The 23,031-nt window shown below is 48.0% G+C and overlaps 1 protein-coding gene across 1 annotated transcript in view; it reads left to right on the top strand.

Moving 5' to 3' along the window:
• Positions 1-13,882, top strand: part of LOC127215563 (transcriptional enhancer factor TEF-3) — a 69,969-nt gene extending 56,087 nt beyond the window's left edge. The window contains exons 11-13 of the mRNA XM_051175970.1: positions 11,520-11,660; positions 13,349-13,501; positions 13,607-13,882. Of these exons, the coding sequence (XP_051031927.1) occupies positions 11,520-11,660; positions 13,349-13,501; positions 13,607-13,720 (408 nt within the window). The 3' untranslated portion in view covers positions 13,721-13,882. The remainder of the gene's footprint in view (positions 1-11,519; positions 11,661-13,348; positions 13,502-13,606) is intronic.
• Positions 13,883-23,031: the final 9,149 nt, after the last annotated feature.

Here is a 23,031-nt window from a genome sequence, read left to right as displayed (position 1 = left end):
TCTATTAATGTATGTATTTCCACATGGTCTTGGCTTACTGGAGAATGCCTGGACCTATTATTCCTTTGGTGGCTACATGGCGCCTCTTCGAGGCGCCTCTCTGCCTCTCTCCCCAACATTCTCCTCATCTTCTAGCCGCCACCCCCCATCTTCCTGCCTCTACTGGCTGTTGGCCAAACTGTTTTATTCATCAACCAGTAAGAGAAACATGTATACAGAAGGACATCCCCCATCAGTCACCTGCTGTTGCCCAGGCCGTCCAAAAGGAAATACCCATGTCTGTCTCCAACAGTCCTGTCCACAGGCTTGACCTCTGCTGCCATCCTCATCCCTCGGTGAATGCTGGGTGTCTAGAGCCAATCCATAAGGCGCTCTCCTCTGAGATACAGAACTGCCCTCACAGCTTCCTTCCAGGGCTTAGAACACTCAGAAGGGACATAGGAGAGGCCAGGCCAATGGCCAGTAAGGGCAGGAAGTCCTTCAGGTACCTCACTGAACCTTCACACATGGAACTTTTCCCGTATCTGCTTCCTCTGGCTTGTGCTAACCCCAGAGGCCCACCTTTCCTTTATTTACTTTGCAGTGCTGGGGTGCTCTCTATAGTTTAATTTTGTAGCAGTGGGGTTGCAGCTCAAGGACCTCAGCCTTGGTAGCAAGTATTCTACCATTGATTTGCACCCCAGCCCTACAAGACCCCTCTTTTCTACCCCAGATCGTCTCAGCCTCATTTGCTCCCCAGCCTTTTGCTAATCTGGAAGTTTCTTGTTCTGAAAAGAACATGTTGACAGTAAACATTTATACAATATTCCAGCTGGTTTTTGGGCCCTGCCTAGGAATGCCCAGCCCAGCCCAGCTCTGTCTACCACCAAGCCAGCTCCTGGCTCTCTGCAGAAGATCCAAGTGATGCTTTAGGGACCTTGAACCTTACCTTGATTTTGTCCTATGATTGCATAGCTAGCTGTTCTCCAAACAGGATGGCACCTGGACCTGGATTCTGGGTAGGCAGAATCTGCTAGGCAAAGAGGAAAAAGACCATTTCTTCCCAGGCAATCAGGAGCAGATAAAGCAGGAGGGAGCCGGGAAGTCTGGAGAAAGGTGTCTGAGATAGGACAATAGAAAGCATAGCAGTAGCCAGGTGATGTTAGTGCCACGCCTTTAAACCCAGCACTCAGGAGGCAGGAGCAGAGGAACTCTGTGAGTTTGAGGCCAGCTTGATCTACAAAGTGGGTTCCAGGACACCCAGAGGAGAAACCCTGTCTCGAAAAACCCCAAAAAAGGAAAAAGAAGGAAAAAAAAAAAAAAAAAAAAAGCACGGCAGTTAAATTGAGTTGGATCCTAGATCATCTTTTACTTAAATTCTAGGGCACAATTGGTATAGGGAATGTCTTTTGGGAATGTGTTAGTGGTTAGCACAGGAACTTGTAAGCATATACACTACCACTGTGCTACATAGCATTCCATTTATCTTAATAACTGGGTTCACAGTTATGTTATTAATTCCTTTCTTTTATGTCTAATATCTACATATGAGTGATTATATACTATATATTTTTTTCTGGGTCTGGATTACTTCACTCAGGATGGTTTTAATTCTAAGAGTCTTTTAAAATTTTTTTGAGTGATTCCTTTTTATTTTATTTTTAATGTGCTTGCCTACATGTATGTCTGTGTGTAGGTGTCAGATCCCCTGGAACTGGAGTTACAGACAGGTGTGAGCTGCCAAGTGGGTGCTGGAAATTGAACCTGGGTCCTCTGGAAGAGCAGCCAATACTCTTACACTGAGCCATCTTTCCAGCCTCCAAGAGTCTTTAATAATGAAAAACATTGGATTCTTGTGTTAATGCCTTCCTAAGTTCCAGAGTGGTAAATTGTAATTTTCTTTTATTTATTTTTTAAGATTATTTATTTTTTCATGTATTCTGTGTATATGAGTGCTCTATCTGCATAAACACCAGCATGACAGAGGAGGGCATTGGATCCCATTATAGATGATGTGAGCCATCATGTGATTATTGGGAATTGAACTCAGGTCCTCTGGAAGAGCAGCAGTGAGTGCTCTTAACTGCTGAGTCATCTCTCCAGCCCTCAGGCTTTTAGGTTTTATATCCTGGGTTTGTAAACATTCAGGTTGCTCTGTCTTGATGTCACAACTAAGGCATTATAGAAAAATCTGCCACATTGCGTCATTTCCCATCATCTCAGTTCAGTCTACTTACATGGAGTGAGTCATAGGCTTTACCCAAAGCCACGAGTATTTTGTTTGACAGTGTAGGTTGATCACCAAAGAGCTGAAGACTATATTATGACATTTCCTTTATCATGTACCCTTTCTTCTTCCTAGATGTAAGTGGATTTTTATATGTAAATTGAATAGTTTTTAGATGAGGTAATTCTTAATACTTTTTTACAGATTGCTCCATAAGAACCAGCATATAAAACTGGGAAGAATTTTTTTTTTCCCCGAGTGCTCCCAGCTATTACTTTATTAGTCCCTCCTTCCGTTTGGAGATCTTTTTCCTGGGTGCATCCATTCCCTGTTCCTGAGTGAACTGTTAGTCACATAGTGGTCAGACTGAGCCTCTCCTGTATAATGTCAGTAAACAGTCTCTGGGATCTCATCGTTCTCATATTGGCAAACCCAACTCATTTGACTGGAATACATCTATAGAAAGATCCAAGAAAAACCCACAAGATCTAAGTCTTAGGGTTTCAATTACCATTATAATGACTACTATAGATGACCAAAAGCCATCTGGGGAAGAGTTTTTCATCTTACAGCTTACAGTCCTTCATCTTAGGAGCTGATGCAGAGGCCATGGAGGAGGTTTGCTCAGTCTGCCTTCTTACAGCATATAGGGTCACCAGCCCAGAGATGGCATCACCTACAGCGGGCTGGGCTCTCCCATATCAACCAGCCAAATGCACTGCAGACTTGCCTACAGCCCAATCTTACAGAGGAATTTTCTCTATTGAGGTCCCTCTAGCTTGTATCAAGTTGACACAAAACTGGCCAGCATGTCCTGTTTGAAGTTTGAAGTGTGTGTGTATGTGTTTATACATAATAGAAAATCTAGAACAAAAACTATTTTCTCTATTTTTTGCTTGGTGCTAGGTATTGAATGCATGGGTTTTGCACATTAGAGGACTAATTTATGGCTGAGTTATGTGGCTCTGTGCGCCGTGCACACGCACACACACACACACACACACACACACACACACAGGTAGACAGGGTATCTGGGATTGCAAGTGTTCACTACCACACCTGAAGTACATCAGCAGTTTGTAAATACATTGCTCTACTGTGTGTCTGATGTCATTCTGCTTCACTATATATACAGAAAATTATATGACCTGTTTTGTTATTATCTGGTTTTCATACCTCCTTGATTTATGTTTTCTTCCATTTCTCATTGATGATCTTTGGGTTCTATATTGTCTTGCTTCCCATCTTTGGCTCTGTACTTGGGTAGCCACCTTTAATCATAAGGTTAGAGTCATTTTATTCTGTTATTTCTTTGACTATCTCGTTCACTTTTATTTTCCTGAATCTCCATTGCTACCCTACTCCCTGGCTTATTCTTTTTGCTTTTTGCTTTTTTTGGGGTGGGGGAGGACAGGGAAGTTGAAACTGAACCCTACTGTATGGGCTAGCCTGGGACTCATTGTATAGCCTGAGCTATACAAGTCCTCAAACTTGTAGTGATCCTTCTGTCTCAGCCTCTCAGGAGCCAGGATTACTGGTGTGAGTCATCAATGTATTTGTGTGTTGTGTGCCTCTTCTTGGCTTGGAGAGCACTGATTAGGCGGAAGATCCCCAGGGATCTGCCTCTCTCTTCCTAGAGCTGGGATGGCAAGTATGGCACTGAGCCTGGCTTTTGTGTGGGTTCTAGAGTCTCTCATTCTTGCAAGGCAAGCCCCTCAACTGTCATTTTTATGTTTTGCAGTTTATTAGCTTGGTCTCTTTTTCTAGAGACTTCCTTATTCTGTCTTCTAGTTTCTGGATAAGTTCAGTATTATATCTGAGGGTAAAATATCTAAAACCCAAAGCATCGGTGCACAAATCAAGTTTTTCATTCATAGAGAGGAAGCCTGGGGGTAGACCCAGCAGGGATGTAATATCTGACTTCTATGTAATATCCCTGTAGCCTGAGTCCTCTCTTCTTGTTGCCCTCAATGTATGGCTTCTGTCCTCAAGGTCATGGCTGGTGGAATCTCAGCCATTATCTCCACATTGCAAGCATTAGGAAAGAATTCCACCTAGCTCCCTGTGGGGTCCTCTCTAAAGTCCTATGCTGGGTGTAATTATTTGCGTGGCTGCACTTTGCTCTGATGAACCAGAGAAATGTGAACTCAGTGGTTCATGGTGGGCTTCAGTTGTGGTATACAGGCAGCCTCTAATTTCTGGTGGGTTTAGGGGGATCCAGAGTCCCCTCCAGAGTGAGGTGAATAGTGGCTCTCTCTCAGCACTGGCCCAGCTGCCCTTGGGATGGAAACTTAGTTGGTAGTGGCGAGATGCGCTTATCAGTACACTACCTAGGAGGACAAGATGTATTTAGGACCCTTCTCACCAGCTCCTACCTTCTTTTAACTAGTAGTTTCCTTTTATTATTATTATTTTTTTTGAAGTTTTGGGTATAGAGAGCTCAGGGCCCTGCATATGCCAGGCAGTCGCTGTACAAAACATGCCAGGTAAGCCCTTTATGTCTGAGACACATTTCGGGTAAGGCTCATCTTAGGATCTTCATTTCACAAATTGGGGAAACTCATGTTGCAGACAAAGGCTTGGGTCTGAGACATGCATTTTGGGTGGGCCTTCATCATTCCTGTCTTAGTATATTCAGGGAAGACTGAACGGTCCCAGGAGCACTGGCCTTACCAGGTCACATGGATTCTCATTTGTTAATCTTGCAGCACCTTCAAAGGTGGATCTAGTTGACAACCTTGTCTAGAGAGGAGAAACTGAGGCATGGTCAGAATAAACAATTTTACAAGACTTAACCCAGTTTGTTGTACCAGAACCAGACTGTACCCTCAACAGTGTGGCCCCAGAGGCAGGCAGTCTGACCTCCCAAACAGAATGCCCCCAGACACAGATGCTCGTGCAGATCCTGGCGGAAGGTTCTGGGTTGTTTGAAAGGCTCAGAGGAGGGTGGGGAGCTCTGATGGTACACTCTGAGAGGAGAGCAACTGGGCTCTTTGATTTTCTAGACCTTGACCTTTCTCCCAGGAATATTGGCAAAGTCTTCCAGGTGGAAGCAAACTCAAGTCTCCTTCCTTTACTCCTTTGCCTTCCTGTAGGGGACACTGGCAGGGAACTGATAGGAGAGGGAAGTTGTGGGAAGAGCCGGGACACCAGAAGCTTGCGGGGCTGGCCCCACAGACATGCTTGGTCACGGCTGTGTAAACAGCCCACGTGGTCATTGCCTTTTAGTGTCGCAGACTCTGGGGAGCTCCGCCGCCATGGGTCTTGGGGCAGTATGGATTTTAGCAGATCATGTGGATATAAGAGAGCGCTCACGCTCACGGTGTGACAAGGCAGCCAACTTTGGGGGCCCAGCTGTCCCTGTGGGGTGCAGACACTCCCCCTGAGAGCTGGACCTTGAGTGAGTCTTGGCTTCTGTGCACCTCTGTTTATCCGGCTTGAAGGTTAGTAGTTCTTGTGGACTCCAACCTGGGAACTCACCTTAGGGCGGCTGAGCTGAAATCAGAAGATGCTAGTAATCTTAGCAGCCATCTCCTGATTTGTCCTCATGTGGGAGGGGCTCAAAGGCAGAGAAAGGGAGTGAGGAACGTTTGCTCATGGCGAGAGCCTGTGTTAGTCATGGGCAGTCCCCTGCCGCAGTGGCCTGCTCCCTCCTCCTCCCACCGTGGGCTTGGCCACACACACGGGAAGGAAATGTGTCCGGGCCAGAAGCTGTCGCCTGCCTCACAGCCAGCCTTTCCCTTGCTGCTGTTTGCTCAGTCTGCCTCCCAGGTGCTGTGGGAGCTGATGAGAACCTGCCTAGAGCAGAGGCCACTTTAGTTTTCCCCTGTGCACGCGGCCCACCCCCACCCCGAGAGTCACTGCTCACGCTGAGGGGCTGTGGTGGTTGTCCTGCAGCATGCCTAGGCTTATCCCATTGCAGATGGCCTCAAGGTGCAGAGGAGGGCGGGGTGGAGCCTTAAGGCCCAGTTCTGAGAGGTTGCCCCATTCCCCCCAGAACCTTTTGAAAACTAGCAGAGGCAGCTTGTCCTGGGCAGGGGAAGGGACACCAGTCTGCACACTGGGCGGAGCTGGGTAGCGGGACAATTCCTGAGGTCTTTCTGGCATCCCGCCCACTGCTGTCTTCTGGGCCTGACGTTCCTCCCAGACACATACCAGCACATGACAGTCGAGGCTGTGTGCTCATTTGTCAGTCACTCGATCCCTCACACCTGTTCCAGGCTCAGTCCAAAGGCTGCCCACCCTCATGAACAGATATGAATAGGATGCATGGAGGAGGTGGGGGAGAAGGCTGGTCACCGAGAGGGACAGCTGTCCTGGATCACAGCTGCAGGGTAAGGTGGTGGTAGAGCTGGATGGCCCCTGGAGACCGAGGACTAGCTGAGGTACCGTGGGATGGGTCCTCTGGCATTGGCTACCATCTCTATGCATCACAGGCGCATGGCAGATTCTAGGATGATGTTGGACCTCCATCCATCTCACTAACCCTCTTCTGTTCTCAGTTACAAATTCTTCCATAGTACACAAATACTCCTTAGCCCCTTCCTATCCCACAGTCCCCAGAAATGCTGGGCTGTGGCTGGATAAATGTCTTTGGTTTGGTTTTGTTTTTCGAGACAGGTTTTCTCTCTGTAGCCTGGAACTCACAGATCCACACAGATCTACCTCCTGTGTGCTGGGATTAAAGGCACGGGCCATTACCACCTGGCTATGAATGAGTGTTTTAAGGGGTCCTAGGGTGGGAAGTAATAACTGAAGAGCTGGAGTGTATTTGAGGTGGGGAGGGCTAGGGTTGGGGTCCATTCCTCAGGGATGGGTAACTCTGATGTCCTCTGGGACCTGACCCCTTTATCATGGGTGCTACCCAGAACAGAGACAGGGAACAGCTACAAGCATCCCTTACTGAAAGGTCAGGTGTGCCAGGCACCCAGTGAGGTTTGTCAAGGACAGGTTCTTGCACCCCATGGATCTTCCCCTGGGCAAGTCACTCAAGCTTGGGGTGCAGAGACAGGAAGGCTGCCTTTGTGTGTGGCCTGAGATGCTCTTTGGTATCGGGTCTCCCCAGAATGGTGCACAGAGAGGGATGTCTTACCAGTGCTACATCTGTTGACATTTCTTCTTTAAAATTTTATTTTTTTTTATTTCATGTGCATTGGTGTTTTATCTGCATGTATGTCTGTGTGAAGGTGTCAGTCTCCTGGAACTGTTTACAGACAAGTTGTGAGCCGCCATGTGGGTGCTGGGAATTGAAACTGGGTCCTCGGGCAGTCGATGTTCTTAACCCCGGAGCCATCTCTCCAGCTCTGGACATTTCTTACTTAATAATTAATTTGGCTTATGTAAGGAAAAAAACAAAAAAAGAACAGAGTCCTTGTTTTCGTGATTGTATTGCTTATGGTAAAATTAAGTAATAAAAGTGAATTGATGTCAAAGATATCACAAAGTCCAGCCAGATGGCTCAGTTTGTAAAGGCCCTTGTCATTAAGCCTGGTGACCTGAGTTCAGCTCCTGGAATGCACATATCGGAAGGAGAAAACTGACTCAAGTTGTCCTCTGGCTCCTACATGTACACCATCATGCCTATATAAGTACACACACAAATAAATAGATGAATAAATAAAATTTTAAGAAATGTCATTAAAAGATGCACAGTTGGGTAGATGCCTGTAATCCTAGTACTTAGAAGGCTAAAGGTCAGCCTGGGCTGCATAACAAGATCTTGACTCAAACAAAGACACCGTGGAAGGATCTGTGTGGTTAATGAGTATAACACTGGTCAGAGCCCTATGGCCATAGTGTTTGTTACTGTCACCATATAATGCCCTGGCTCATCCCTCAGTGTCTCTACCTTTCCAGGCAGTTGGGTCTCCCATGGTGTTTTGTTTTGTCTTCTTGCCCTACTGTTGTCGTCACAGTGTACTCTAAGTCCACAAACTGTCTCAGCCTTTTCAGGCCAATCTGACGAGCTTGGGCTTTAGGATGGTCATGTGACTTAGAGAAGTGGGAGAAAGCCTGGGTTCGGGTCCTTGTTCATTTCATTTGTCACAGGAAGACCTTGGGCCATGGCCGCTCCATATCACAGGTGCTCCACACCCCCAGCTGCCCTCCTTAACATGGTCATGATGGAGGCAGGGTCCAGGGAGGCTGAAAGCCATCCTCAGTTGGGAAAGGAGAGTGTTTCGGAAATGGGACGTTGGTTTCAGAGGCTAAACGTTGGCTCGGATGCTGTTGTAATTCTTTCTTTGTCTTTCCTTCCTCCTAAAGAGTGGCTCCGTTTAAGTCATGCACAGTGCACTGAGACACCTTTAAAAACGTTCTATTCTGTAATTGCTTTCCTCACTCAGCATGCTGTGTTCATCCATAATGGTAAAGGCTAGTCGTTCTCAGTCGTGTGTGTGTGTGTGTGTGTGTGTGTGTGTGTGTGTGTGTGTGTGTGTGTGTCTGTCTGTCTGTCTGTCCAGTTGCCTGCATAATATGTCTGCGGTGCCACATTAATTACAGGGTAATTAATGCTCCCCTTGTCAGTTTACACAAAGATTTTGCTGTCTAAAGGAAGGTGCCAAAGGAGAGAAAAACCAGTGCTTGAGTGTCACCTAGTGGTCATGAGTAAGACTGCTTGCCACTTGTGCTCAAATCCTACCCCGACCTTTCTGGGTTCTGCAGAAGAGGCTTAGGCCCTACATCATGACTGGCAGCTCCCACTGCATTCACAGCCTGTGCTCTGGTTCACATGGCTGCTACCTCTGTGTTTTTGTGGTTGATGAAAAACCCTGCCAGAAGGGTCAGTCTTTTCTGCCCAGGTGCAGTGGCTTAAGCCTTTAATCCCAGCATTTGGGAGAAAGAAGCAGGCTGGTCTACAGTATGAGACAGCCAGACTTATATAAGGAGACCTTGTCTCAAAAACAAAAACAAAAACAAACAAACAAACAAACAAAAAAAACCAAACACAACAAAACAAAGAATCAGCCTTCTATATGTCATCTGTAGGGAAATGGATGGAGTTAGAGATCATTATGTCAAGCAAAATCAGGCCAACCCAGCCAGGCAAATGCATGTTTCCACACATACACACATATGGTATATAAAGTTTTAAAGGATTTTAAAATTAAAGTAAAAGAAATATGTTAGGACCAGTGAGATGACTCAGAGAGTATGTGCACCTGCTTCCAAGCCTGATGATCTGAGTTCAATCTCCAGGATCTGCATGGTGGAAGGAGGGAACCAATACTCAAAAGTTGTGCTTGGGCTGTGCATGCTTCCTCTGGCATCGGTGTACTCATACACACAAGATAAATAAGAAAAAACAAAACCACCTCAAAGCAAAAGAACACCCCAAAATCAAAGAGCTGAAGGGGTCTCCTTCTGGAAATGTTTGCCAAGTTCTGCCACAAAGGCACTTGTGGGACACTATTGCCATGGTCTATGAGGATCCGGCTACCTCCATCAGAACTTGCCGTCATCCACTGTTTGCTGGCTTTGCAAGTATACAAAATTCGTGAGTTGCAGGGTCATGGGGCTTGCATCAAGGTTCTAGAACAATGTGTTGAAGGGTTGGATTCTCTGGTAGGCATCTCAGTGTAAACTGCGCATGAAGTGAGCCTAAGCTGAAGTAGGGCCCCCAGGTCATTGAAGATACTGGGAATGTGGGATGTCTCTGAAGAAAGCTGCAGGTGCCCAGTTGAGCCATAGCTGCAAATGGCAGAACCATAGGGGCTGGAATGCCCAGGCTCTTGGAGCTCAGATGTCACCATAAGCCCTGGATGTTGCATGAAGTGCTATAGAACTTCATACTTTATTGAGCTGTAGTCTTTTCTTTTCTAAGCTTTTAATGTATATCTCTGTGTGTATGTGACTACACATTTACCATTACCCATGGAGGCCAGAAGAGAACATAGAGTGTGAGCCGCCGGGCATGAGTGCCGGGCGCTGAGCTCAGGTTCTCTGTCAAGAGTGGCAAGTGTTCTTAACCATTGAGTCCTCCTCTTCCCAGTGCCTGGGCCTCTCCTGTGCTCTCCTTTTGACACGGGAATGTTTACTCGGGTAGGATGAATGGGGAGCAGGCAGTTTTCTTTCTGATTGCCTCAGAAGAGACTTTGCACCAGACACTTCTTGCTACATGGTTTCTTTTTGTACTATAAGATGGACGTGAACTGCGCTGGGCCAGGGATGTGCTTTGGATCTGCAATGTCACCACAGTCTTGCATTTGGAATGCTTGGTCCCCAGCTTGTGGTGGTTTCTTTTTTAAAGGCTCTAGAGCTTTTAACAGTTGTGGCCTTGCTGCTGGAGATGTGACACTAGTGGCAAGTCCTTGAAGGTACCCTCTCCTGGTTAGGGCTTTTGTAATCTACTTCCTGTCCCATGTCATGTGAACAGCCACTATCCCATCAGGATGGGATCATTCTACCATGCCTTCCCTGCTGTGAGGGACTGAGATGGCCAAGATAAGCCTCCCTTAGGTTGTTTATATGTATTTTAGTCACAGTTATCCTAAGGTAATTAATACAATATCCAACTGAGAAGTGATTGCCTGGCTCCCATGTGGACTTATTTCTCATTGTTTGGGAAACAAAGCAGAATTACATTGAGCCTGGATGTGGGGGTGGCAGAGGCTTTCTTATGCTGGCTGTGTTTTCTTTTTTCTTTTTCTTCTTTCTTTTTTGTCCTTCCAGGCCAACAACTGGCTCTCCCACTGAGCTGTAGCCACATCCTGTCCCCATTATTTTAAAGTCCTGTCTTGTCCAAGATGAAGGGACTGATATGGGCACAAGAAACCCCAAGACCAATTTCTCTGCACAAAGGGGATTTATTTGTCCTAGAGGGGCAGAGGGCAGGGAATAAGAGACAAAGACAGGAGAAAGAGGACAAGGGAGAAGGGGAAGGGATATTTGTCCTGGAGGGACAAAGGACCTGCTTCTGGATAGAGAGGAGACTGATGTGGCCCATAGGCAAGTGGTGGTTTATAAAGGAAAGAGGGAAATGTTAGGATGAAGTGTTTAATTTTGTTCAGATAGGTTGATTAGGGCAGCCAAAGGGGGCTTTTGATTGCTGGGCTTTAATACTTCAACAGCTGGACCTTGGTAGTCAGTCTCAGGAGGAGGCAGTGGCCAAATAAGGGAAAGGACTTTGATGGCTAGCTTTAGGAATGTGATCTAATGGTTTTTAGCAAGGCAGAGGGAATGGGAGAGAAGGGCAAGGCCTGCCAGAGCCATGTTTGTCATGCGCAAGCTGGCTGGAGTCCCTTCACAAGAACCTGCGCTGTGACCCCTAAGGACACCCCCTGAAAACAACTGTATCTTTCCATTTCTCTGGTAGGCAGACCTCAATACCAACATCGATGACGAGGGCAGCACCTTCTATGGGGTCTCCAGCCAGTACGAGAGCCTGGAGAACATGATCATTACCTGTTCTACCAAGGTCTGCTCCTTTGGCAAGCAAGTGGTGGAGAAAGTTGAGGTAGGAGGCCATCCAGTGTGGGTGTATGGTAAAGGGGGTGGTCTGTGTGTGCCCTTTTTCCCTGGAGCTCTCCTGGGGGGCAGGGTTGCTGAGGGTGGGTCCCATGTGTGGCCTTCAAGAAGTTCGTGTTGTAGGTTGGGTGTGAGGCATCTAATAAATTGCTGATGTAGTTGTCTTTTCCACACTTCTGGTCCCTGGCTGAACTTTTTGGTCAGGATTCTTTCACGCCTTCCTTGCAAGCATCCCACATCTTCTAGAGCAGGACCAAAGCACAGGCTAGCCCAAGGATTTGTTTCTCCCTAATACATCTGTGTCTTTGACAGCTGGTCCCGGGGATAGGCGTGGCCTTTCTCAGTCACACAGGTCCCTAGAGGCAGAGGCAATGAGAATGGATGTTCAGGGTCTGTTCGCCTCTCACTTTTAATCCATGAATGCTAGAAGTTTGTGAAGTCCCTGTTTCTGCAGGTGTTTGGGTTTTTGTGAGAGCCTGGTGCATGCTAGGCAAGTACTCTACCATTGAGCTATACAGCCCTTTGTCCACACCTCCCCACCTTTGAGGCAGTCTTTCGAGCCCCCCTTCCCAGGCACCCCAGCATCACACAGCTTTTTGGTTTTGGAGTGCTTTGGAGACCATATACTTGGGCAGAATTCTCTGCCTCACTCACCTGTCAAAGGCAGGCAGGCTGGTAATGAGCTCAAGCTAAGGACCTGGGTTTGATCCCTGTACACCTCCCCTGACCCCTACTTCCTCTTGGGGTTGTGTTAATATCCCCCACACTTACCTCTAAGGAAGTATCAGGCTGCCTCCCCACCCACTGGTCCCAATAGCTGTGACATTCTGATTTTATTGTGTAATGAGAATGACTAAGTGGCCTTAAAGCCTCCATCCCAGTGTCCATGTGGCCCTAAAGACTGTCACAGTGCTTAACACTGCATGCTGTCAGGATGGTCACCTCTTGGCCCATGTGGGCCCGAATTGATGGTGTCCTCTCTACCTGAGGCTGATAGAAACTCATGTCAAATAGCTAGGTGCAGGGCAGGACCTGGGAATCCACCTTTGCCTCTGGGGTCCCAACCCGAGCTGTTGCATTGCCAGGAAGCTTTTGATACAGGTTAGCTGCACTGAGCCCCACTCATGTAACATCTCTCAGGCTTGGCAGTGTAATGCGTGTGTGGCCTTTTGCTCTGTTTGGCGCCACAGATGGACTCCAGGGCTCACAGTTGCTGGCCTGCCCCAGCAAAGGCAGTTTTTATAAAGCTCCTGCAGACATTACTTCCATTAATCAAGGTCTTGCGATGCTCATGCCTATGCAGCCATCATCCTCAGTGCTCCTGTGTCTATAGCATCTGCCCCCAAGCTTCATGCATATGGCAGTTTCACGGCACAGGTGCCGGTCCCCTCCGTCACCTCAGCCTCACGTCGGGCAGCACCTGCCGCATCTCACTGCCACTGCGCAGGTCTTTACCTTTCCTTCTCCAGGAAGTATTTGCCTGCCACGTCAGTGACAAAGATGAGAGGCCTGGCTTAATGTCCAGAAACCTGGGCGTATAGCTCTGCTGCTGGACCACCCTCTGCCTCTGTGTCCCATTGGCTGTGATTGGAATTTTGTACATCCTTGCTGAATTGGGCTTGGGCAAGGGGTGAAGGGATTCTAAGCCTCTGTTGTCCCGTCCCTGGGGTTCTACAGACAGAGTATGCTCGCTATGAGAACGGCCACTATCTGTACCGGATCCACCGGTCCCCGCTCTGTGAATACATGATCAACTTTATCCACAAGCTGAAGCACTTACCGGAGAAGTATATGATGAACAGTGTGCTGGAGAACTTCACCATCCTGCAGGTATGACATGGGGCAGATGCCCAGGGTGCCGTGCGTAGGGGGTGGGGGCAGCACCCATGGCTTCCCTGTCCAGGGCTTTGACCCTGGCCTTTGTCTTACCTGCAGGTGGTCACCAATCGAGACACACAGGAGACCTTGCTGTGTATTGCTTATGTCTTCGAAGTGTCAGCCAGCGAACACGGGGCTCAGCACCACATCTACCGGCTTGTGAAAGAATGAGAGGCTTGGAGAACGATGGTGGGGGGACAGATCCAGGAAATGGGGACCTGGGGTGGGAGGACTTTCAGGGACAGTCCCCAGAAGTGCCAACAGAGCTGAGCGGAGAAGCACACTGCCTGATCTTGCAGTGCCCGTCCCCTAATAAACCCAAGGTGCCAAGTATTTTCAGAGGAGCTGGTCTGGCTGTGTGAGCCCGGAAGGGCAGGGGAGAAGGGGCACCACGAGGCACCAGGAAGCAAGCTGGAAGCAAGCCCAGAGATGCTCTCAGATGGTCCAGGAGCCAGAACCCCAGTGGACTCAGCCAGGCATTTGTCTCGTTTGTCTCCAGACACCAAAGCTCAAGACCCAGTGGTCTCTTCTCAGCTGCTGGGACCCTGCACTCTGCTGCTGGTCACACTAGTGGCCTGAGGACAGGTGACATGTGGGTCACACACCCAGAGATGCTGTGTATGGCCTGGTGTCCACTGTCAGCCTTGCCATCGCTGCCTGAGGATAGCTACCGCAGAAGGCCCCACCCCTGCAAACAGGGCTGGATTTAGGTGTGTCTGCAACAAAGTCATTGGCTGGAGACTGAATAGGAGTTTTATTAGGTGGCCCTATAATGGCCCTTCAGGGGGCTGTGGCTCCAGACTGAGGCAAGGCTTGGAGGTAGGGAGTCCCACAGCAGGGCCAGCATTTCCAGCAGCTTGACCCTTGTCAGGCTCCTCAGCTTCTCTTTCATTTCCCTTCCCTCTCTGCTCAGCACTGGTGAGGAGAGGATGTCTATGAAGGACCTAGGTCATGTGGGGTGGTGGTGACAAACATCTCTAATCCCAGCACTTGGGAGGCAGAGGCAGGCAGATCTCTGTGGGGTCAAGGAGAGCCAGGGCTACGCAGAGAAACCTTGTCTCAAAAACAAAACAAAACAAAACCAAGACACTGGGTACCATGCCAGTTAAACGATCTCTCCCTCAGCCCTAGCCCCTTGCTTCCCTCCCTCTGGAGAGACTGGATCTGGCTGTCTGTGCTGCTCTCTCAAGGCTTCCCCAGTTGGAGCCAGTTGCTAGTAAGCTGGAGCCTCAGGAAGAAAGATCCAGCCTGGGCATGTTTGTGTGTGTGTGTGCCCAGAACTCAGGGATGTATCTGTGGGATGCAGAAAGGGACCAGGCAGCTTTGAAGGGTTGCCACAGAGGTGAGGGACAAGGGCTCTGGAATCAGTCTAGCCTGACGTTAATGTGCAGCCTGTGGTGTGTTAATGATATGGTGCCTCAGTTTCCCCATTCATAAAATGGGAATGACATTCACCTACCTCGTGTATAAACAGTGCCTCACATAACGCTGAGCATATCCACATGCTCAATAAGTTTGCATCGGTACTAACCGTGGGAGCTTCAGCACTGCGGTGGGGTGATCCTACAGCAACTGCCCTTCAGATAGGAGGGGTCCAGGGGTCTCAGGGAAGAGGCAGCCCTTGAGGGAACAAGGTCTGAGAGGAGGTTGGCTAATATTTAGTGGTGTTATTTCTGTGGACTTTGGTGCTGGAGCACACCCCAGGGCTTGGCACAGGCTTAGGGACCCGGCCAGAAGTATGCAAATAAGCATATGGGAGGGGTCTGGCTGCATCTCAGATGAGGAAGACAGACAAGCCACCCAGGCTTCTTGGTGTAGTCCCTAAATTCTCTCTCCTCAGCCCAAAGCCGTTTAGCCCACACCTCCCCACCATGTTAGTTAGGATGGTGGCTGGACTCAGGTCTGCTTCCTACTGCACTGTGTAGAGGTCCTGCTGTCAAAGGGCGTCAAGGGTCCCAGAAAGACTATTGCGCCCCTAGCCCTGTGATGAGGATTCACCCCCTCCACATGCAGGCCTGTGTTTGAAAGCCCCCCACCCCCCGCCCCCAGATCGGAGCCCTGGCCCTCTCCCTCTGTGTATGATGCCTGAGAGCGGCATTGTTGGAAAGCCCCAGCGTCAGCTACGTCAGGCTTTTACGTGGGCAGCCTCTTGAGACATGAAGGACACCATCTTTCCCGATGGGAAGCAGGTCAGTCCAGATGCTGGGTCCCAGTGTGGATCCTAAGTTTTTCCTGTGTGAACTGACCTCAGTGACCTAAGGGAGAGTCACCATAGAAGATAGCAGTCTTGGTGGCCTCTCCCCTCAAGTCAATTTGGTACCCCCGTTCCTGTCCCCGCCCCCCCCAGTCCCGGTGATGGTACTGTGCTGGCGCCCGTGTTTTCTTTTTTTTTAGATGAGCTCACCCTCTCTGGTCTAGGCTAATATTTCCAGTGATCCTCCTGCCTCAGCTGGGACTATGGGCGCTTAACCTCTGTATCCAGCAGCCGTGTTTTAAAGACTAAGAGAGTGAGACCCTGAGAGCTTAAGGAAGTTGCTTGGGTCGTTGGTGTATTTTTTCACTTGCCTTGTGAGTAGTTTTGTTTCTGAGATGTGTCAGGCTCTGGGCGTGTGTCCATGAGCAAAACAGCCAGGGTGGCTCCTTGGGACTAAGGAAGGGTGACTGGAGGCAAGTTGAGGGGTCTTGGAGGCAGTGGGAAATGCTGTGGAAGGGAAGGGCACCAAGGTTAGCTTCATAGGAGAGGTTGTCGAGACCCAGAATCTGCACTGACGCTTGAACCACAGACAGGTGGGTCCGGAGGAACATTCCAAGGGAGAATGGAGACAGAGAAGGGATGGGTGTGCCCCAGGGGTATGTTGAATGACAGAAGTAAGTTGAACATACCCCCACCCAGCCAGCATGCCAGGTAGGAAGGCAGGTGGTTCAGTCTTTTGTGTCCCTGTGTGGATGCAGACTTTGGAGTTCTCTCGGGGGTGGTAGCAAGGCCTGGAGCTGTTAAACAAGGGACTACATTCCTTTGATACTAATTTTAGACAACAGCCCCAGAGCCATTGGATGCTCTAAAGGAGCGAGTGGGATTGTTGCATTTACCCAGCCTGCTCCCCGGGCATCTGTGGGTGGGAACTATTTGTTTTCTGGGTCTGTTCCATGGGGCAGCCCTGTGAGAGGCAAGAGAGAGTGGGTCCGAGAGGGCCGCCCATGCCACGCCCTGCGGATGAAAACCCTCCTGCTGTTACCTGGTTAACAGGAAATGTCAGGAATGGCCGTAGGGACAGGAGAAAGGTTCTCACTAACAGATCGGATTGTACCAACAAGGGATGGAGAGAATGTGTCCTGTGACCAGAAAAACAAGCAAAAGCACAAACAAAACAAAACCAAAAAACCAAACCCAATAATTAAAAATAAAGAAAACATAAGCTGCCCCCCACACACACACAAGGAACTAGTGTATTTGTGTGTACGAGTTGTGTCCTGTCCTCCAGGCGAAGGGGCCGGAGGTGTGGTCTTGCCTCTCTGGTCTGTGGTGCACAGTTCTTTCCCAGGCTGGGGGTTGAATGCAGAAGGCCTGAGGGAAGGCTGTGACAGGAGGGAGCTTCCTGAGACCAGGGCCACCCAGGCACAGATGCCTCGAGACAACAGAAGAGTGTGAGCTCTCCTCAGGGGTTCTGTCCAGTGGCCACCTACATGTGACCCCTGCTGAAAACCTATTTTCTTTCCTAGAGCCATGGTAGCAGGGGCAGTGGCACCTTAGATCAGAAAGAAAATTACCTTTTCCTCAAGGACTTGACCATACCATATATAGGATGTAGTTAACTACTATGCCCAGCCAGGTGCCGGGGGGCACACCTTTATCATCCCTCCCCCAACACACTCAGGAGGGGAATAAGGCCAGCAGGAGTTATACCGTGAAACCCGATCTCTGAAATAAAAATTCTTTAAAAAGTGTCCAGACCTCGGTTTTTGTATATATTTGTGAGTAAGAAAGGGCACAGATGGGCATGGCCCTTCCTAGCGAACCAGAGCCCAGGTGGTAGAAATGGTGTTTTTTTACACTCACAGATGTCTGATATTCAACTTAAAGGGTTTTGTATTTTTTTCTATGTAACCCCCCCCTTCATCTCTTCAGTAAAGTCTGCTACAAACATAGGTCTGCGTGCATGTGATTTCTTCATGCAGGACTGGAGGTCGAAACCTGTTCTCAGAGCACTCAGACTAGTGGGCAGGCACACACTGGGACTGGCCCGTGCTGAGCCAAACCAGTGGGAGCAGGTCCTGAACTCAGCTGAGGCGTAAGAATGCCCAGGAATGGGGCGTGGTAAGAGCCTGCCCACCATCCCACAACACTGCCGAGCACCGAATCCCCACCAACCACTGCCCTGTGCTAAACTGGACTAGTCTGGGGTTCAGAGAGGGCTGCTGCGGAAGCCCCACTTGTGCCTGCTGCACCCTCTCCCTTTGCTCCTTGTCCTGAGCAGGGGGCCAGGAGGCCTTGCCTGGGTGCCAGCACCTGCCTTTCAGGGGGCACCGTCCTCCCTGGACCAGGCTCAGGAAGGACACCAGACTCTCAGTGGAGTCAGGAGTTGAGTCGTTACTGAGGGGAGAGTCGGGGCTGAGAAGGGAAGCTGTGGCCAGCCCTGTGCTGAGACGCAGTGTATTGACAGACAGGAGGAGCAGGAGTGTGGTTTGCTCTCGTAGTAAAGGAAATGTTTTGGGGTCAGGGCAGGCCAGCTGCTACTCACAGGGGGATGAGGATGGAGACATGACCACTTATGACAGAGACCCCCCCCCCCATTTCAAATGACAGGACTAGACCCCTCTGTTTTCATCTAGGTCACTCAGAATAAAACTGTTATCTCCTGGCTTCCATTGCAGTCCAGTGTGGTTATGTGACTTGTTTGGCCAGTGGAAGTAAGCAGAAATCAAGTGTCTAGGAGTGACCTGAAAGGGAGGGGGCATGCTCTTGTTTTGGGGGTGTTGTTGGGAATGTGATATAGTGAGTAGATTGTGTGTAGCTACATTGGTCTCTGGAGACCTTAGACTGATAACTACTTAAGATATATCAAAACAAAAACAAACAAAAGCTACATTGTTCTAATAGATTTCATGTGAGGAATGATTTTTTTTATGCTTGTCACTTCCCATTAAGCATAGTTTTTGGAACTAGCAGTTAAACTTAATTCTAACACGTATCAGTATTCAGTCTGGTAGCAAATTTGGAGGTGACATAGTTAAGGCATAAGGCGATAATGATGCTACCTGCCTACACTTTTTGAGACAAAGCCTGCCATCCTGCCTCAGCCTTCCAAATGCTTCCGTCACGGGTGGGCATCTGCCACCCTGCTCAGATCTTCCCTGAGCTTTTCAGTTCTCAGAGCACTTCTGAAACCTTTTGTTGTTTGTTTTGCACAGCTGTACTGTGCTTCTGCGTCTCGGGAAATCAGTAACTAACCTCAGCTGGTTGAATGAGGACTGTCCCTACAGGCCTGTGTGTGAACACTTGGTCCCCAACTGATGGAGCTGTTCTGGAAGGCTCCAGAACCTTGCAGGCAGCTGTATCCTAAAGTCAGGGCCTGAAAGTCCCAGGCCAGCACACTTCCATCCCAAGCTATGTCCTGATCTGCCTGCAGGTGACCAAGCTATGTCACCAGCTCCACGGCTTCTGGTGTGAACACTTCTTGTTACCGCATCTCTCACAACAGACTACATCCCCTCAGACCGTACCTTGCCTGTCCTCGGTGTCTTATCACAGTGACCGGAAAAGTTACATGCCTGGTAAGTACACTACAGGTCTTCCTACCTCTGCTTGGTTTGGTGCTGCAGCCAGCTCTCATGAATTCAGGTGGGCTGATGATGGGTGGTTGGGGCTCTCCTGAAGTCGGGAGGGTGGGAAGCCCAGGAAGGATGCAATGCAGAGGTGGGAATAGTTCCGGAGTAAAGCACTTGCCTAGCTTTTGTGTCCCTGGCTTGTATCCAGAGAAACAAAACAAAAAATTAAGCAAGATGAAGAAAGCCTTTTTTTGGGGGGGGGCAGGTACAGCAATCATCTTGTGACTAAAGTAAGTCTTCTATTGTAGGGAAGCCGAGGAGAATGAGGGAGTGGATGACCAGCTCCATTGGAGAGAAATGTGTTTGCCAGCTGGCGGGCTTGCAAGTCCATCCTAGAAGTAATCAGGAATCATCAGACGCTCAGCCTGAGTCAGCTGAGTGTCTTGTGACCATGCAATTTTTGTTTTTTGTTTTTTTAAGGATTCTTTTTTTTTTTTTTTTCTCCTCAGTCCTCCCAACCCAAGGCCATATTAGAAATTTGTCACTGTATTCCATTCTGTCTTTCCCCTTCAGTAACATTGTTTTGAGACAGGATCACACATGGTTCAGGTTTGTTTCAAACTCACTATTTAGTTGAAGATGACCTTTTACTCTAGACCTTTTCAAAGATTGGGATTATAGGTATGTGTCCCCCATTTATCTTCAGTGATGTCTTGCTGACTTGTATTCCTTTCTTGAAACCCTGACATCAACGTTGATACTGACATCCTGACATTGATGCTGAGTTTGTGTATGGCAGCTCTTAGGCGAGGGTGCGCATAGACCAAGTGTCCCGGCTTCGATCTGCTCACCCATGACCCCACTGCCCTTGCAGCCAGCCATGTGCCTCCTACTCACACAAACTGTCTTCCCAGGCTCTGCTCTGAGAATCAAGGAGCCCCAGAAAATCCCATTGAGTCTAGCCCTCCATGGACCCTGTAACCTTGATTCATCCACCCCAACCTGTGTTGTAGGCACATTAAAGCAAGCCTCAAATGCCTGCTCTGGGTTGGCCCCGGCCCCTCCCAGCTGTGATCCTTCTCTTCATCTCTCTGGTCTGGGATTCCTGGCTGTGCTCCCGGCTTTGATATTTGCTTCTGCACTCTCTGTGTTTGGCAACTCACCACATTCCCCTGTGGCTTGGGGGCTCTGGATTTTGTTGGTCAGCCTTCTGCTGTGTCCCCTCCTCTGGTTTTATAAACCAATTTGGCCTTTCATGAGGAACGTTCCCTCTGGTTTGGACTCTGCAGAATCCTATGGCTGAGCCAGGATTGGAAGTGGCCTTGCAGTGGCCCATAGTACACTACTTCTGCCCTTGGACCTTGTTGCCCCTTGAGGGAGACATACATACAAGTGCATCCCATAGTTCTTTCTGATTATACCAAAGTGTCTGGCTTGCTCCAGCTGCTAAGGATGTGGCTGAGAAAAAACTGTAAAGCCCCTGCCCTCAAAGAACATTCAGTGGAAGTCACACAATAGGGGAAAATGGCAGGTCTATCCTACAGACTCAGCTAACAAATGGCTGCCATCATATACATCCCCTGACTAGTTTTGTGGTCTGTCCTCTATTAGATGACAGGGACACACAAAATCAGCATAAGTGAGCCAGGAATGACAACAGTCCTAAGATCTCTTTAGATGAAAGCCCAATTGTAACATGAATAATAAAAACCCAGAGACAGGTGTTGGGGTTTGCTACCAGAAGGTTTCTGCCAGCCGGGTCCCAGAGCTGCACCAGCCCCAAATAACACGCAGAGACTCTGTATTAGATATAAAGTTGTTGGCCTGTTACTATCATTTCTTATTGGCTAGCTCTGTCTTAAATATTAACCCATTTCTATTAACCTAAGTATTTCCAGGTGGTCTTATCTTACTGGAGAGAGGGGATGGCATTCTGCTTTCTCGGTCCTACATGTTGAATCTCCTCCCTACTTTTCCCTCTCTCTTTCTAGTCTCCTAGTCCCACCTATCTTGCTTTCCTATTGGCCAACAGTGCTTTATTCATTAACCAATAAGAGAAACATATTTACAGAATGACATCTCCCATTATCTCCTCTTTTCTGTCTAATAAAAGACGGGTTTTAACTTTAACATAGTAAAATGTATAACAGTTATCAAATAAGAACCACAGTTAACAATGTTTAATCCATTAACATTTAGCTAGATTTAAAGAAAATATACCACATCTATCCTGTCTTAGTGAGTCTAAAGTCCTATATGTACCTTATCTTTAATCCTAACTAAGGAAAACTATAACCATAACTATCTGTCTTCAACTTCTTCAAAGACCACAGAAGGATAATATATAAACCCTAAAAATGACAGAGGCAACTCACCTGGTCAGTCACCCAAAGTTCTTCTGTAACGTTCCATCTTTAGCCCATGGGTCATAGTGTGATGGGGATGTCATTCTGTAAATATGTTTCTCATACTGGTTAATGAATAAAGCACTGTTGGCCAATAGGAAAGCAAGATAGGTGGGACTAGGAGACAAGGAAAAAAGAGGAAGTAGGAGGGAGGAGTCAACATGGAGAGAAGGGAGAGAACAGAACCGCCGGCCCCCGCTCTCCGGTAAGACCATGTGGAAATACATAGAAATGGGTTAATACTTAAGACAGAGCTAGCCGATAAGAAACAAGTACCTGGACAACAGCATTGTATCAAATACAGAGTCTCGGTGTGTTAATTGGGGCTGGCGCAGCGGCAGGACAAGACCAGTGGCTGAGGAAAAACCTTACTCCTTACAATAGTGTGTCTGGCAGACTCCTCAGAAAAGTAGGAAACTAAACTGTCCACCTGTATTGTCAGTCACTTTTCTTGTGTCCTGCAGACTGTCTGGAAGACTCTTCTATGAAGCAGGAAACCTGTATCACTGTCCATCTTGTATCAGCAGTCACTTTTCTGTGGGTCCTGCATATCTAGTTTATACAGCATAAAGTCAAACAGTCCAGACAAGAGCAGTATCTTGTCCAAATGTCTAGTTTGCCATATTGGGAGTAAACTCCATAATGAGTTTCTTCGATGTCCATCTTCCTTTCTGATGGAGGTGGGGTTGCCAGGAATAGTTATGTGTCATTGTCAAGAAAAACCCTAAACCATTTTAAATGCCATTTTCTGTAGGTCTTTGAAAGGTTTGAAGAATGCCTATTCATCTCAAATACATCTTAAATATATCTTGAAAACCTAACTAACTTAACTCTAAGTTTTGACTATCATAGGTAGCTATCTATAATATGTACTAAATTATACATTACATTTTTAAATGAGCTATATAAACACAATACCTAAACAAGAGAAATATAGATATCACAAAACTGACCTTAAATTTGTATCAATAAATGAAAATCCATTTTAAAACAAAGTATTTATATCTATACCATAATCCCCCTTTTACCTTGAAAGAGATTGGTTGTGGTCATTAACATTTTAAACCAGCCTGTTTAAATGAAAACAAACATTTATAAACACTATTTGGGAATTTGGGCATCGTTTTTTTTTAAACTGCTTCCTGCTGGTAGGGGGCGCTGTCATAGGGATCCTAAGAAGACACAGAAATCCTGGCTGTAGTGGTCTGTAAGGCTGCCTTGTCCCAGCTGTTTTGAATGTTGGATCACCTGGGACACTGTTTCAGGGGGTCCTGCTTGATCAAACCATGTTATTCTGGAAGGAATTTATAG

The sequence above is a fragment of the Phodopus roborovskii genome, unplaced genomic scaffold, assembly GCF_943737965.1.
Source record: "Phodopus roborovskii unplaced genomic scaffold, PHOROB, whole genome shotgun sequence".
NCBI lineage: Eukaryota > Metazoa > Chordata > Mammalia > Rodentia > Cricetidae > Phodopus > Phodopus roborovskii.
Note: the sequence above shows the minus strand (reverse complement) of the source record. Positions and strands in the feature narration are given on the sequence as shown.